This window comes from Paramisgurnus dabryanus, chromosome 1 (genome assembly GCF_030506205.2).
Source record: "Paramisgurnus dabryanus chromosome 1, PD_genome_1.1, whole genome shotgun sequence".
Taxonomy (NCBI): Eukaryota; Metazoa; Chordata; class Actinopteri; order Cypriniformes; family Cobitidae; genus Paramisgurnus; species Paramisgurnus dabryanus.
This window is the reverse complement of record NC_133337.1, coordinates 29259021-29277220: the sequence shown is the minus strand read 5'-3', so window position 1 is coordinate 29277220 and position 18200 is coordinate 29259021. Positions and strand designations below refer to the sequence as shown.

At 41.1% G+C, this 18200-nt stretch overlaps 2 protein-coding genes across 6 annotated transcripts in view; one reads left to right on the top strand and one right to left on the bottom strand.

Moving 5' to 3' along the window:
* lmo3 (LIM domain only 3) overlaps window positions 1-5889 on the bottom strand; it is a 51696-nt gene extending 45807 nt beyond the window's left edge. Inside the window, exon 1 of one of the 5 annotated variants that reach the window (XM_065285041.2) lies at window positions 5759-5889. Coding sequence is in view for 2 of the 5 variants with exons in the window: in XM_065285038.2 (XP_065141110.1) it covers window positions 1950-2007 (58 nt within the window). In the remaining 3 variants the exon portion in view is untranslated. The other 4 variants (XM_065285040.2, XM_065285039.2, XM_065285038.2 and 1 more) reach the window with 4 other exon arrangements.
* The window catches only part of b2m (beta-2-microglobulin), a 198797-nt gene that overhangs the window by 144289 nt on the left and 36308 nt on the right, over window positions 1-18200 (top strand). The gene's annotated exons all lie outside the window — the stretch shown is intronic.

Below are 18200 nucleotides of genomic sequence, written 5' to 3'. Positions count from 1 at the left end.
TCCTACATTAAAAGTACGCCCGATTCCGCCCCATTGTCCTGCCACTGCGACAGTCCCCATTTCTCACCTTGTGCAGGCGAAGCTGTCAGAGCCATAGCTTCCACCTAATGTATACGCCGCTCTTGGATGGGGTGAGAGAGAGAGCAAGCGCTGAAAAATTGCGAGCTTTGAGTGAGAGGGTCGCTGAGAATTTTCTCAGCTGTGGTAAATTGAGTGTCTCTGTCTGAATTGAAGACCTCCCTCAGGAAAGTTATAATGCGCTCGCCGCCGCCATGCACGTGCTGTCCAGGCTGAAATACATTTGTAGAGGAATATGAGATTAACAAATTCAATCCGTGAACTTTGGTTTTATAACACTGGCCAAAACTATTGCAATCGAAGATGCATAAGGCGTCCGCTCTTCCTATGTGATAATGCAAGTATTTCCTTCTTCCCTATCTATCCAACATGCGGCCTTGACGATAATTACTTTCAGAAATGATTCGCCAAAAGCGTGGCAGTTGGCTCTCACAGAAAATAAACAAGACAGAGCACCAATTAGCAAGACTGAGGACAGGTGTGAAATTGTTTCAATTCAACTGAGCATTACAATGCAGGGAAAGGAACAGCAGGTAGCCTATCCCTCTAGGGTCATAATTATAGCCTAGAGCAAATATCTGATGCAGTACCGTAGGCTTAGACTGTGGAATAACTTCTTTCTGCTTCAGGACCACGCTCATTAGGACGTAGGAACATGCAATGAAAAAGAGGTGAGGGATAATAACGATTACAATAAATATTCTTCCTTAGCCCACCGCGGATTTCTCCGACCCCTCTGTCGAGCGAATTCAGAAGAGAGGTTTGATTGGGGGCGAAACCACGAGGAGGCACATCAGACAGGTACTGTTTGCAGTAATGAGCCCTACTTCGTCCCATTGCGATGAAGCTGTTGAGCTTTTAATTGGCCGGTTTGGATTGTAAGAGGAGAGCACGGCTGATTGCCTCGGGTATGAGTCGTTGTTCTGTCCCACTCATCCGCACCTTCCCAATCTCGCATGGTTAACGCAGCAACGTCACCGCCTCTCATTACCAAATCCAGAGAAGTTAAAGTTTCGACTCCCCTCGGCCCGCAATCGGGTCCCACGTGAACCGAGAGCAATGGAACAAACTCGCAACAAGTCTGTATTCCCAAATGCTCTTTGGACACATTGTAGTAGAGTTTGTGCAAGAATTTAGCCTTTTTTGATGAACAAAAGATTTATTTTACACATGGAAAGAAAACCACAACCTGGGATTATTTTTAGTCTTTTCTTGTCACTCAAATCTTTCATTATGTCCCGTTCACCTGCATGTATGCATTTGGCAGAGGCTTGCAGTGACTCAATCTGTACATTTTATCAGTAGGCTATGTCTGTTCCACTAGGAATCAAACCCACGACTTTTTGCACATTAAGCTACATTAACAATACACGTTCACATAGTAATGGGATGCACTGTTTGTCGGGAAATTTCTGGTGAGCAAACACAGGGCGCGAAGTACCAATTTGATTTCTCCTTTCACGCGCATCACAGCTGCGCGAGCCGGAGATACTGACATTTCACCCTCTTATCAGTTTAATTACTGTTGCCATGGCAGCGTAGCGCGCGCCAAAGGCCAATAAGATTTGCTACAGAGCGGCTAATTTTCGAGGCGGCTTGCAAAATGACGAAATGAAGCCGTTAACACATTGGACCATTAACGCGCAGGAGCCACACCAAAATAACGTTATTTACAATTATCCACTCAGACCGCGTAATTAAACAATCAGGGGAACTGGGAAAATGTACGTTAAACCCTCGCTTCAGATGAACGCAGCTGCCACATTTCAATTTTAAACTGCCACGGTGCGCATTTGAAACACTTCAGATACTCAGGCACAAACTCACACACGAATAACACAGATATTGAGGGGTAAAATCGTGGCTCTTACCGAAACTTTTCTCCCTTTTCTGCATTGGTTGACCCGCTCCGGCTCCCAGCAGCACCATGCAACAAGACCGAAGCGCGAGCCGAAGATGCGCGTGAAGTGAGCAGCTGTACGCGCGCGACGGTGGCTCGCTTTTGTTACGAGTAACAATCCAGCTCGCTTCAGAACGGAATGAAACCGAGGAAAACACCGAATAACAAAACACAAGAGGGAGGAAGAGAGAGACGCGGTGCGCGCAACGCGCTGTTGAAGACTCCGTTTGTCACAACAGTGCTCGACTATGAAATTGCATCGAGCAGCAGCCGTCGAGAGGCGAGTGGCGGCGAACAAATGACAGCGGATGACAAAGGCATATGCTTTACCCCCGCGTGCGCGCTGTAATCTTATAATCCTATCGTGCCTTGCGCTGTTCCGCCTATTCGAGGCGTTTCGGTGCTCTTACATTAGACGGCACGAAGTTATATGCATAGGACAGAAACTACATATAGTACTGAAATGCAGGTGTTTTTTTCAAGCATTTTGCTAGAACCGTAACATTTGTGGGTTTTAAAATCAAAGCACAAATGCAATCCAAATTTGGCAGTCCCTCTTAAGCTGTGTCAAAAAGTGCATTAAACTAAAAATGAGCTCTGAATTTAGCATTGCATGATCACTTTATCTAATATAATGCAGCAATACAAATCAGCCTTTGTATACACATACGTGTTATCAATTTACGATGTTTTGCATTAACGATTGCTAAATCAGAGACATTGTTTTGTAATAAGCAATTAGTGATACTTTAGTCCAGCGCATTGTTTATAGAAATAGACCAAATGATCAGCAAGCCCACTATTTATTGTGAATAAACAAAACAACGAAAGCGTAACACACTCACCTTCCCGACCAAATTATGCAGAAGGTTAACTTAGGATAGCGCACTGTCGTGCAGACTCCAACTCAATATTTCCACGGAGCAAAAGTTCACGAATCTGACACTGCACCGCGGATAAGAGTGATCTTCAGGTTGAAAATAATGAGGTCCACATGGATCATCTACGAGTAGTTGTTCGCACCAAAAGCTACAGGTGTTCTCGCGCGAGCCGTCATATATTGGGTATTGTGAGAGGGCTCAGTACAACCTGCCCATCAGTGAGTGAGGAACGAGGAATAGTGAAGCCTAGCTTTATTATCTTCAAACCCAATCCCTCACCAGTGAGACATTACACGAGGAGGAAAAGGTCATTCAGTTATTACCGTCAGCCGAAGTAACAGAGCGCGAGCACCCGGGCGCGCGCACCTCAAGACAAACTTAATGCTCACCTCACTGAGCTCTCCTACACGTTTTTGACTCTCTCTCTCTCTCTCTTTCTCTCTCTCTCTCTCTCTCTCTTTGTTTAAGCACTAGGCAACATTTTCGTGGTGATATAGAATAACACATTCAACACATGCGCAAACGATTGATTCACAGGATGTAATTAATGAATTTAACCACGGTTTATGTACAGCATACACATGCATGTGTTCATAATCCAGACATTTTATTAGAATAGATTTTGAAATGTACGAAGTGTATAATAAGTTTAGTTGCAGATCAGTTTTTAATTTTTGAAGTCGCCAGGTAAAAAATCAACATAGCGCATCAATCAAATGCCATAATAAAAGGCAAATAAGTTGTTTATACTGTAGGGCATCTTAAATAAAATGTATATTATGCCTTTAAGAATAGGTTTGAAAAGCAGTGATAATTTAAGATGAACAAATATAATTACTGTTGGATCACACCAATAATTTACAGTAATAGAGATTTCATTAACAAATAGACAATAATAATAATAATAATAAATAACAACACAATTAAAGGAATAAAAGAATGCAGGAAGCATGCTACTATCTTAACGTGTAAAAGCAAAACCATTGCTCGCACCTTACATATCAGTCTTATATCTGGCATTGCAACATTCACCTTGCTTTAATGTTTTAGTTATTTACACATAGGTCTAAATCAAGTCAAAGTAGGGTACCCCAGGCCACACAATAAAGCATTTTTTCTTTATTAATCATTAAAGTGCATGCTTCATGTGACTGTGCACCTGCAACGTCAAATGCATGCAATTCTGGACAAACAGTGCACTGAACTTATTTGTACACTGTGCTTATTTTTATTATTTCAGATATAGTGCACATCTTTTACCCTGTGTTCTTCTGCAGCTATTGCCCATTGGTTACACCTGTTCGCTCTAATTAGCGCTGTTTGATGCTTATGTTGCTGAGGATGAATCATATGCCTTAGGTGCCATCCACCCTCCCTTTCCCAAACACACAGAAACACAGACACACTTTATTTTCTTTCATGGCCCAAAGTGGTCATTTGTAGTTCGGAATTTACTCAGTTGAGAATATAGGGAGACTGGAACTGGTAACAGAGTTTCTCAGTGGTAAGATTGCGTCCCCACGCCAATCACTCTCTGCCTAAAATACAGCGGGTAATGAGATGGGTCATAAAACGCTCCTCGCTTCCATTATGAGTGATGAGATGCATTAAAGCTGACAGGGTATTACCTGCCAGTAATTAGGTTTTGTCATGGATTGAATTATTTCAAAGCGGGCTATCTTGGTAATCATGCAATTTGCGGTGGAGACGCTTTAAGCTGCGTAAAAGGGAGAGAGAGTGAGAGAGTAGGGGACGCTAACCCCTTCTTCTTCTCTTCCCTCCTGCCACCACCTCATCTCCAGCATTATCACGTCAATTATTCACCGAAGATATCTGAATTATTGGGGGTGATGAGCTGGAGAGTTACGTGATGCGCTATGCGCAAAATGGACCAGCTGCAAGCGCGCTGGATGCCGCTGCGCACGGACATCGTTGGAATGAAGAGCTGCTTATTATTATTTTGCCTCTCTCTCTCTTTCCTCTCTCCCTCTCTCCCGCGCACACACACACACACACACACACACACACACACATACAGAGGTGCACTACAACGTCAGCAACCAGAGAGATATCCGGCAGACGACCACCCCACTTCATCCGACGGACGCATTGCGCGCGCGAGTAAACGTCGTTTCATTGCGGTCGAAATGAAAGCGGAGTTTAATTACCGGGCTTCACTGGGAAAATCTTTTCGGAGAGGATTGGACTAAAAAGATATTTCCTTTGCACTCTTATCCTCTGGTTTAAGCCTCCTTTTAGCATCTCCAGCGACCATTCATTTCACGGAAGCTTCAACTTAATCCCAGTTTTAAACCTCCGCTTCTAATGTACAGGGAGAGTAATGCTCACCCAGGATACAATAGACACACAAGCCAGTCTAAGCCTGCTCCTTTAAATATTTAAAAACAAGTAGTTGACAATTATCCAGAGATCTTAACCTTAATTTGAAGAAAAACACCATTCCCTGTTTGCTCTTGAAAAGCTTCATTTTTTTTTCTTGAAAATCTGATTGAAAGATACTGTACCGAGGAAAAGTTGCCACGTAAGACGAGTCGCTGAAACACAGCCGTTCCCTTTCCTTTTCAAGTTCCAGGCGTCTGGGTACTAACGCACAGCCCGTCTCAGCGCAACTCCTTCCCCGCGCGCTCTGTCTCTCTCCCGCTTTAAAAGATTCCCCTCCTTCTCCCCACAACGGCTGTTTCTTCTCTCACAGTCTCGTTCCCTCCCTGGCAGCAAAGCAAAAACAGACCTGAGCCGGCCCGCACGTCTCCTCGCCTATTTAAGCACCTTCACCAGGTCCCTAGTTAGCAGCGCACTCCAACTCATCCAAGAAGCTGACAAGCACCGTTAGGGAAGGCAGCGCATGTTGCTCTAATGGACCTCATTAAGTTCTACTTACAGATGTTCTCTTAACATAATTGATCTGCAGCGAGTTGAGAGGACGGCAACCTATTCCCTAGCCCCCAATTATGGCCCGGTAATTAGATCCCCAACCTCCAGTTCTCCACATTCACCCTTCTAACATTCCGAAATATCAAAGTATCTCTTTCTCTCAAAGCAAACCCTCCTGCCTCCCCCACCACCTAACCTCCGTGTCTCCACCTCCTTTGCTCCCTCCCATCCCTAAGACTCCATTCCTCTGACAGTATTGACAGTCAGATCTGCTAACCTTTGTAGTGAAGCCAGACTTAGTTGTGCACTCACTCCAATTGACAGAGCTCAGTCTAGCTTTTTTGCTCCCTCCATCTCTTTCTCGTTCTCCTTTTCTCTCCATGCTAAAATACCCAGGGAAAGAGTGATGGATGGTGGCGGTGGTGCTGCTGGATAGATAAAAAACTAGTTTGCACTTTTTGATAAAATGTTGTAATGATAATATCTGTCAGGGGAGGATCTTTATTCACAGCACCTTTTTATCTTTAATAATTCCTCTGATGGTGACTTTGAGAAGGGAGGGGGTTGAACGGTGAGCAGTGATGGCACACCGTTTATAATGCCCATCAGGGCCACTCCCCCCTCTTGCTTAATTATCCACCGTGTTAAAACACAGAACACTTTAGGGAAATGAGAATGTCACGCTTTCGCACTTAAAAGACGAGACGTTTCGTCACGCATGGAGAAGAAGAGGAAGCTGGGGTGGCTGTCAATCATCTCGGGGGCAAATATTTCTACACCGTGCACAGTTTGTGATGAAAAAAACATAAATGTGTAGGAAGTAGATCATGACCTAAGAGTGCGAATACTGTGAATTTCAGTTCAAATGTATGGTTGTTTGCACAGTTTGTACCTTATGCTACAGGCATGCGCTTGCTTCAATACTTGTTGATGTCTTTAAAGTCAGATTTTTAAATGCCTTTCCTAGCAAAGGTCTCGGTTTGATTCATAAGCCAATGTTGTAGGGCTATGCAATTATAGGGTATTTCAGCCATGGAGGGGACTAAGGATGTGATGCTGTTGTATGTTCACGTATGGTGATTGTTTTATTTGGTAAATCAGGAATATTAGGAATGAGGCCTATTTTTATTGCTGAGCCGCGGATAAGTGGAGCCAATAAGAGATTTGGGTGTTGTGATGAAAGACAGAGACTTAAAGCCCACTTAAACGGGATCTATAATTGCCTGTGATTCACTGTGAATTTATAGTTTGGCAGCCATAATACTTTGTAAAAATAAATCTGATTTTACAGAATACTCACTCTTGGAATGCGGCTTTTCATGAAACAAATGAAGAGTTAGATCTGAGATATTTAATGTGATCAATCTCTTTGCCATTTACGGCGAATGTGTAGTTTCCTGTCAACAGCGTGATAACCAAGCTATATCAGATTCTTTCTTGTACTGTACACTGTTCAGAAGAAATGGTCCCCACCCGGGCAGTACCCTTTAAAGAGGTCCTAATATGTACCATTACACACTAAACCTTCTGGGTTATTTGCAATGTGTACACTCTAAAAAAGTTATTTTTAACTTTTTAACTAGCTCAGATGTTAGGCTTAATTTAACCCAGAAAATGACCCATCAATTAAATGGTTAAAACAACTCAGCATTTTTGGGTAAAACAATAGGTTAAATAACAACCCAAGGGGTTGGGATCATCCATTTTTGACCCAATGCTGGGTTATTTTTTTAAGAGTTTACACATTTGGTACCAATATGTTATGTTAAAGTACTAATGTGGACTTGTTGGTACCAATATGTAGCTCTGGGGTACAAATATGAACTCTTTAGGTACAAATGTGTATTTTTGAAAGGGTACTGCCCCAGCGATAGCTAGGGACTATTTTTTGACCATGATGATATAAATATAGCATAAAATGTATTTTCTGGGTCTGCTTTCCAGTTTGAAGCGGCAAAACTTTTGTCAATCTACTACAATCTTTGTCAGAAACAATAAATTACAGGTTACTTTACGTACTTACCTTTACGTTTGTTGAAAATCGTACGAAATTCAACATGAACGCTCAAATTATAAATCATTAATTTAAAGTAATACTCCACTTTCATATAAGTAATCCTGATAATTTACTCACCCCCATGTCATCCAAGCCTTTCTTTGTTCAGTTGACAAGAAATAAAGTTGTTGTTTTTTTGTGGAAAACAAACTATTTTTTATTTTATTTTAAAGACTTTATTGGACCTCAAAAGTTCACAGTTTCAATGCACTTTAAAATTGCAGTTTCAACGCATCTTCAAAGGGCTCTAAACGATCACAAATGTGGCATAAGGGTCTTATCTAGCGAAACGATAGTCATTTTCGGCAAAAAAAATGCACTTTTAAACCACAACTTCTCATTTTGCACTAGCCGTGTGAGGCGCCAGCGTGACCTTACGTATTGCGTAATCACGTCGAAAGGTCACGCATGACGTATGCGAAACTACCACCCCAGTGTTTACATGTGTGGAGAAAGAGGACCGCTCCGCATTGTTGTATGTGAAATGATACTAATATATGTCTTTTATTTTGTTTTTAAGGAACAGTGGATTGCAAATTTGCACAGCTACTTGTGTAGCCCTAACGTTTTATGTACTTTTTTGTATTTTTATCTGTTTTTATCTTTGTGTTTGTGTTGTGTCTTTTTCTGTAGCAATTCCCTTATCTCCAAACCAAATTTCTCCCTAGGGAGACAAATAAAGATACTTTGACTTTGACTTTATTGTTTAAAATGGTCGGCAAATGTGCGTTTTACATATGTAACGCGTGACCTTTCAACATCATTACGCAATACGTAAGCTCCCACTGTTGCGTCACACGGCTAGTGCAAGACGAGAAGTTGTGGTTTAAAAGTGCATATTTATTATTTTTTTGCCGAAAATGACTATCGTTTCGCTAGATAAGACCCTTATGCCTCATTTCTGATTGTTTAGAGCCCTTTGAAGATGCGTTGAAACGGCAATTTTAAACTGCATTAAAACTGTGAACTGTTGGGATCCAATAAAGCCTATAAAATTGAGAAAAATCTTGAAATTATTTCCTCAAAAAACGTAATTTCTTCTCGACTGAACACAGAAAGACATAAACATCTTGAATGACATGGAAATGAGTAAATTTTTGTTATGAAAGTGAAATATTCCTTTAAGCTTATCAAGGAAATATTCCTTTAAAGGGACAATAAGTAGGATTTACCCCCATCTAGTGGTGAAATTGTATTTTGCATTCAAACGAATAGTGCTCTCTAGCGCCTCGCTTTTTCAAATGCGTGTTGCAACTACGGTAGCCGTTATGTACTCACTGATCTCCTTGTCCGGTTCGGCTGGTTCACATGTTCTGAATGAAAACGCGTTGCGGAAACGCGTTGGTAGGCTAGTGCTTTTTGTCCTTCTCTGCTATTATAGTTTATCAATACGGTGGAACGACATGAAAGCCTCCTTGGACTTACTCGCTCAATGTAAGTAAAGAAAAGAAATTCTAAGCTTACAAAGCAAAGTCAGATCATTGGCAGGGGTCATTTGACACCAACAAGGACATATTGATGAATAAAGACATTGATTTTGATTAATAAAACACTTAAAACCCTACTTATTGTCCCTTTAAGATTGCCCGTTTTCGTTAACTGTTACATACAGAGAAAAGCATAATTATTTTTACAAAATGATTTCAGATTGCTTAATTTATTACAGAATGCAGAATTGTCGAATCTGCTAATTGTCGACCTCCATCTTGGGGTGTTCAGTATGTATCATTCGCAAACATCGTATAGTTTGCATTAGTTTCCAGGTGCCATGCCATGTGGTATTTTATATCCGTTTTTAATTGTTGTCCCGCTGAGATTCTGCAGGATCGGACCACCTTTATGTTCTTATCCTAGCACACCCCATCATCTGTTTCTTACACATTTTCGAATCCCAAACTAGGTTGTTCGTAATTACATACGGGCCTTACAATCTATTAAGCTCATGCAGACTCTGGTACAGATTGACACTAAATCTAATTCCCAGAGTTCTCTGCTCCCGACGGGCACAGAGGGACACGTGCGAGTTTGCGCTAACAACCACGAGAGCTTCTTCTTAAAGAGACACCCAGTAATTGGTTCAGGTAGGTGACCCTCAACTAAGGTCAAGGGATGCCCAGCTTCTAATGACAACTTTTGTAGTCTCTCTACCAGACTCACTCTTTCTGCCCTGTAGACCAATTTTAGTTTTTGGCAGAGAGAAACTAAGTGAGACTCTAATAGAGACTCTTTCCGGCAAAGTCTGAAGAATCACCTTTAGTAATGGGCTTGAGGGGAAACCTTTAAAGACACCCAGACCACAAGATGCCAGCCCCTCGTATTGTCACAGAGAGAATAGATGAAAATGACTTAATTTAAACAGCAATTAATTTTATAGGTCCGGACCGAGAGCTGACACGATTGACACGATTGAAGAACAATGTAAAAAGTTTGGTATTACTGGCAGCTGTTTGCCAGTAACTTACTGTAGATTTAAATGTATGTTATTTACTGGCAACAGTTTGTACAAAGTTAAATAAACATTAACAAGTCTTTATCTTTATAGAATAAAACTAAAATAACAGTTTCATGCAACGCATTCTGGGAACCAAAATCTGAAGGAAAAAACAAAAAAGATTGATGAGGATTTCTGGTTAAGACAAAGACTTGTTAATGTTTAATGTTCATTTAATGCTCATTTAACTTTGAACAAACTGCTACCAGTAAATAACAAAAATTTTAATCTACATTAAGTTACTGGCAAAAATAGCTACAACTACAGCAAATTTTTAAGGGCATTTCTGAAGGCGGGTTGTAAATAAGTATTTTGGTAAGTTTTTATCTAAGACTAACTTCATTGTGCTGCGTACACACCAAATGCGAAGCATCGCGTTCCTTGCTCTAGATTACTTGCAGGATTTAACTTTGTGTCATGCGAATGTTTTGCTGGAATATTCTCAACTTTACGCAAATAATGCCAGTTTTTGCGGCAATTGCGTCGCCCAATTCGCGTCATTCACATTGCCCCGTGCGAGTTTGCATCTATTCACGTCTTTGCATTAACTTCGTATGTAATCTACTCGTGCGAATTGTTGAATCCGCATTTGGTGTACGTCCCATTACAGTATGTTTATACAAAATGTTTGCTTTTTCAAATATTGCAGACAAAAAACAAAAAAGAAACGAAGAATAAAGTTTGCTCAGTATCTCATGTAATTGTAAACGACAATTTCAATTCATCTTGCAAAACCAGTGCACGTAGGGGGAGCTCTTTTTATTTTTTCAAAAACATAATTTTTTCGTAAAGCTAAGCAACAATTATGCTTTTTTATTTGAGGGAAGTTTTCGAGGTCACTCTTACACTTTCCTATTAAATCTTTCGTCACAATGTATAGTTTTAAGACAAAGACTTGTTAATGTTTAATGTTCATTTCACCTGCAAACAGCTGCATAACTACAGCAAATTGTTTAGGGCGTTTCTGAATTGGTTAAAGGAAGGTTGTAAATACGTAGTTTGGTACGTTTTAATCTAAGACTACCTCCATTGTGCTGCGTACACATCAAATTGCATTCCTTGTCTAGATTACTTGCAGGATTTAACTTCGTGTCATGCGAATGTTTTGCTGGAGTTAAATATTCTCGAATAACGTGTGTTTTTGCACCAATTGCGTCGCCCAATTCGCGTCATTCACATTGCCCCGTGCGAGTTTGCATCTATTCACGTCTTTGCATTAACTTCATATGTAATCTACTCATGCAAATTGTTGAATTCGCATTTGGTGTACGTCCCATTACAGTATGTTTATACAAAATGTTTGCTTTTTCAAATATTGCAGACAAAAAACAAAAAAGAAACGAAGAATAAAGTTTGCTCAGTATCTCCTGTAATTGTAAACGACAATTTCAATTCATCTTGCAAAACCAGTGCACGTAGGGGGAGCTCTTTTTATTTTTACAAAAACATTATTTCTCGTAAAGCTACGCAACAATTATGCTTTTTGATTTGAGGGAAGTTTTTGAGGTCACTCTTACACTTTCCTATGAAATCCTCCGTCACAATGTATAGTTTTAAGACAAAGACTTGTTAATGTTTAATGTTCATTTCACCTGCAAACATCTGCATAACTACAGCAAATTGTTTAGGGCGTTTCTGAATTGGTTAAAGGAGGATTGTAAATACGTAGTTTGGTACGTTTTAATCTAAGACTACCTCCATTGTGCTGCGTACACCCCAAATCGCATTCCTCGCTCTAGATTACTTGCAGGATTTAACTTCGTGTCATGCAAATGTTTTGCTGGAGTTAAATATTCTCGAATAACGTGTGTTTTTGCGGCAATTGCGTCGCCCAATACGCGTCATTCACACTGCCCCGTGCAAGTTTGCATCTATTTACGTCTTTGCATTAACCCGCACAAATTGTAGAATTCGCATTTGGGGTGTACGCCCCATTACTGTATGTTTATACAAAATGTTTGCTTTTGAAAAGATTGCAGACAAAATACAAAAAATACAACTAAGAGTAATGTTTGCTCAGTATCTCCTGTAATTGTAAACGACAATTTGAATTCATCTTGCAAAACCAGTGCACGTAGGGGGAGCTCTTTTTATTTTTACTAAAACAGCTTTTCTCGTAAAGCTAAGCAACAATTATGCTTTTTGAATTGAGGGAAGTTTTCGAGGTCACTCTTACACTTTCCTATTAAATCTTCCGTCACAATGAAGCCTCTACAGTCAATAAACCAGTCAGCGCCTCGCGAGCACAATACGTAACGGACATCTTTAAAACCGCAAGATGAACCTTTGAATAATATTTCTACAAGCCTTTAATGATAACCTTGGGCAATACTGGTACCAGCTACACAATATCTATTGATTCCATCCAGCATGATTTCCTTGAGTAGCTTGGCTGAAATGACTTGTGTGTTTGGAACTAAGCATTTCAAACAGACTGCCGTATACCTCTGCGGCAATCAATCAGCCTTAATCCAAAACCAATTTACTCCGCCTGAAGAGGAAAATATCTTTTAATCTCTTGCCGACAATCCCTGATTGCAGTGCTGAACATCAGTTGACAGTAAAATGGAGGCTTGCTTGCGATGAAACCTCTAGTTTATGTGCTACACAAAACAGCTTTTAACAGGAATTGCGGTTGCTTGCTGTAGATACGGTGTAGGCGAACAGATGTGTCATTAGTTTGTATTAGTGAAGCTGTTCATACTCATTGTCTTGTTACTTGAGTCTGTGATATTATTGGTGTATATGTACAGACTTTTAGGGTAAAAAGTTCAAATATTCACACTGCCAAATGAACAGAATCACCCTTTTTATCGTAACTCTTAGCTGGACGATTTTGTAAACTGAAAAGAACCATCAATCCGCTTTGTCTGATGCTTTGCATTCCTGTTTTATTCCACAGCCCTAAATATAAAATTGCAATCTTTTAAATATTCATATGAACTAACTAGCACCATGCCATCTGTCGTGCAAAAAGCCTGTATACGATATCAGAGCCTTGAGTCCACAGAGACACTAAACATATTTAAAGACAGAACTGCCAACTGCAGCTTGACAATTAAATAATAAGGACATATGCACTTCACCTCACCATTTATTGTGACCGTGAAGCTTAAAGTGATAGTAAATTACCATGACAGAATGTATCTCGATAACTAAATTAAATATTGCGGCAAAGCTCGCAATGCTAAGCTAATGCTAAGTGTTGACTCTTTGGAATCATCGTATTCACTTTGTGTTGATTGCAAATAAAATATTAGTCCCGCTGACAGCAGAGGCCCAAGAACAAAACCTTGCTGTAAAGTTACAGCACTGATGATGCTGTTTTGGGGGAGGGAGGGTCGATCTCACAGTCTGTCAGCCAGTTAGATGAGGCTCTGATTTTCATCAGCGTGTATATCTGCGAGCGCTAATTGGCAAGATGAAGCGATGATTGATGTCACTGATGTTCTCATGCACTCTCGCCGCAATTTCCCACCCACACGCGTCAGTCAGTGTAATGACACGGTGTTGCTACCGTAAAAGTTGCCCTTTTGCATTGATCTGAGATCAGGGCTGTGTCGTTCTTAAAATAATTAAGCCTGTGATTCGAGGAGGGGGAGCTAAACCTTGATCAGTACACAAGAGGCACGTCCTCCGTCTGCTTTGACATTTGTGCCATCTCTTTCTTTATTCGAAACATCGAAGGACATCACCTCTCTGTTTAGTGCCATTAGCCTCTAGCTCATTCTCATCCCTAGCGCTAATTGACTCAAAAACACAGATGGTGGGTCCTCGAAATGAACTTAATGTACTGTACTCGCGGCTTACAATGGCCTCATTACAAAATTGAAATGAAATAGTGTGCGGTAAGTTCACCAGATCATGTTGGCTGTGAGAATAGAAGCACTGAGCTTTTCAAAACATACTTAGCATGAAATGAATTTTCACCGCCATCAAAAGGTTAGTCCGAAGCACCTACAGTATGTTATTCGCACAAGAAGTGAATTCACCGAATTTGGCAGATTCCAAAACGTATAGGCTACACGCATAAATGAGACATAGTCAAAGCAATACACTTATTTCCACGCTATTGAGTGCTCTCAAGGTAAGGCTATGCGAGTAATATTGAATAGAGAAATCAGTTGAAGTGGCTTTTAGGTGTCATTATTTGACTATCATTTTGGAGCAGCGAAACTCTCTGATGCAGCCTTGACTAACTTTCGTTTTTCAGTATCTTAATTGAAGGGATTCAAAGGAATCAAAGGCGATTGGCGCTTCTGTTATGGTCAATTTCGATCATGCAAAGAGAGTGGGGGTGAAAACGACGGTTAGTTAAATTAATAGTTCCCCCAAAAATCTTTTATGTTGTTCCAAACCTGTATGACTTTCTTCTGCAAAACACAAAAGAAAATACCAAACAACAGGAAAGTTGGCAACCAAACAACACTGGCACCCATTGACTGGTATGGGCAAAACAAATGAGGGTGCGCTCATACTATCCAAACCAAAGCCAGCCCGGGCATTGGACCCCCAAAGCCTTTTGATGCCTGTTTTGTTTGAATAGTGCGATCGCTCCGTAACGTGCCCAGGCACGGTTTGGTAAATCGCACCTTGGCCGACTTGCAGAGGTGGGCTCGGGTCACTTGGGAACGTGGTTCAAATGGACAGAGACGTCAATTGCGCGACCACTCAACCGCCTTCGTAAATGTGCACAGCAGGGTTACATAAATGTCTGAGCTGCACACGCAACAGATCAACTAAGCATATGATAGGCATGTAAGAGGGTTGTGCATGTCATCGCGCACCAAATCATTTAGTATTAAAAATAAAAACACAGACATTACAATGGGTTCCAGTGTTAAGAGAGCGCTTACTTCCTGTTTTCCATTGCATCCTAATAACGAAAGTGTGCCCGGGCTCGGATCGCTCAAAGTAAAGTGTGAGTGCGTGCTTCTGGAGTAGAAGGGAGGGGGGACAATCGTGCTGGGGTACGGTTTGGTTAGGAATTGATATGAGTGCAACCTGAGTTCTCTCAGAATCGTTTCTTTTCTTTTCTTCAGAAAAAAGTACAGGTGAACATTTTTTGGTAAGCTATTCGCCATATTTTACAATGGCAAGAGCGACTGCCATTTCCATTCTACTTAGCCATGGACATACATGATTGCTGCATTGAATGCTTTGGTCCGTTTCTGCAATATGTCAAAGATGGTGAAATGTATTTGTTGTCATAAGAAATTGTGAAAATTTGTTATGTTTTTGGGCCACTTTCGCCTTTATTAAATGGTAAATGGACTGCATTTATATAGCGCTTTTACAGACCAATAGCGTCTAAAGCGTTTTACAAGTTTTGCCTCACTTTCACCCATACACCAATGGTGGTGTCAGCCATGCAAGGCGCCACCCAGATCATCGGGAGCGTCTGGGTTAGGTGTCTTGGTCAAGGAGACAAGGGGATTGAACCACCAACCTTTTGATTTGTAGACAACCTACATGAACCACTGAGCCACTGCCACCCTTTATTAGATAGTATGATAGGAGAGCACAGGAAAGTTTAGGGTGGGGAGAGGGATACAAGATTGGCAAAGGACCTCGAGCTGGGATTTAAACTGAGGTTGCCAAAAGTGCGTCTGCATCATATGTCGGAGCACTGCCCACTACACCATCGGCTCTGACGTAATTTTGCGTTTTATTCAGAAATAAACACACTTCCCCGTTTACTCATATCGGTTTACATTTCAGTCGCCCTCCCTAATATGATGGTGACATTGGGATACAAGTTTATTTATGTTGGCTAGAAGGGATACAGCTACGGCCTACATCTCGTGAAATCTTGCTATTTTCATTCTAATCCAACCCCCAGACCTAACCCTAAACCCAACATTTCACATGATTTAGACATCACATTTTACCAGAACCAATGTTTTCGCCCTAATCATACTCCTAAACGTAACCTTAAACCAAACATCTCGTGAGATTTGGACATAGCTGTATCCAATCAAGCCAGCACCGTGGTCATTGTGGCGTCTTTGTAGGTGATGACATAACACACTGGTGACATCATAAAACTGTGCCAAAAATGCACCAATTAAGCACTACCTAAGCACTCGCCTTAAAGGTTTTGGCTTTTTGGGATAAGCAGACATTCCAAGGAAAAATGGGTGGTCTGGTGTTTAGATTTGCTCTAATGAGCAGTTTAGCTTCTCCAACACAGTGCTTGCTAATTATCTAATGGTCTCTGAGAGGTGGGCCTTAAGTGATGACACAGTGCAGAAGCAATCTCAATCCCCCATATGCCAGGCTAGGCTGCCTGTCTATCATATGCATGCAGTCCCCAGTACACAGAGTATTTAAATGGCATGATAAACATCTGCCAGACGTGGCACATTTGTTTCCTTTTTCCAAAATTTGGTTTCTCATGTCACACCCCCTGCAAGCTTGACGGGAATGTGTTCTGGCATAAACCTGCAAATTAGGCGTGCAGTTTTTTTGCTGGTTCAAAGCCACCCATTGAGGCTTTTCTCCCTGATATACTGTAGTACACGGCGCCGAAAAGGGGGTTGATGTACGAGCCTTCCTCTCTTTTTGTGTTTTTCTCCATGTTTTCGCGTAGGAGCGCAAGAGTCCCCTCCTTTAAGTTTTAATTGGCTGCTCTTTTTGCATGTCAAGGGACCCAGTGGAATAGTTACTAATCCTCCAGTGATGATCAGACCCCGATCCTGTTCTCGGGAGGGGTGGAAAAACAGGCATTTTACAATCCCTCCTCTCACATCTCGCTCCATTGTACTTGAAATGGTTCAGATGTATCTTCACAGTAGCCCGATTTTAACGCATGAGGTGCTCCTTCTTCAAACGTGCAGAATTATCGGCTATAAAAACAACTGGAATCTAAGAGTATCTTCTTGAAATCTGTAAACACGTGAAAACGGATGTTAACAAACATTTATGTGTCGTTTAAAATCCAATTCGGAATAGCTTCTTTTGTGTATCAATCTTAAGGTCACATTCGGAATTACGTTTTTATAGTTATAGGGACACGACAGCCACGTAAGTTCAAGTTCACAATATTATTTTGCCTTTCAGTTTTGTTGACACTGTATATGCATAAATGTCTATTCTTTTTTTTGCGTCTCATTAGTTCAGACAATCAACTTTAATAGCTACATTCAGTTGTGACGGAGGAAGTCACCCATCATCATCACGTCGATGACATTATTACAAGTACCAACCAAAGTAGAGTCGACACACCGAATACTGTCTACATTGTCCGAACAAACAGATCAGATTTCATCGCTCGTAAAACGACAGCGTGGACCCCGCTCCTTAAGATTCAATTTAAAAACCGAATCAAATTTATGTGCGGCGCGAACAAAGCCATAGACGTAAAACACGAAAAAGTAATCTGGTATGTTGGGACCGAACGGTTAAGCCTTCCCAGCTCAGGACCCGTGCACGGCCCATTATTTTCCAATATCAAGCTTTGTTTCTTTGAGGATTCTTTCTCGTCACGATAGGAGAAGCAATATTGAAAATGGAAGTGGATGCACATCCGAGGCACGGTGCCCACCAAATTGGACGCAGGAAACTGAAGCCCATGCACTGGCATCTCATCAAATGGCTCATGAGGCCTTAAAATTTTTTTTTACTAAAGCGATTTGCGCATCCTCTGTGCGGAGATGAACACCACCCTGGCTAAGCCCCGACGAATGCTTATAAGAGAAAACTGTTTGGGAGTGATTTCCCATTTGGATTCAGCTCGGATAAGCAGTTTTAAATTGCAGCAGGACTTATATACCATTGACTACATTACAGAGTCCGCCAGGCCGCAATATTGCATCACCTGCTCATTGTCTGATCTCAGAATACAGCTGAAAAAAATAAAATAAAAATAAGGTTGGCAAGAAGCGAATGTACCCATTTGAA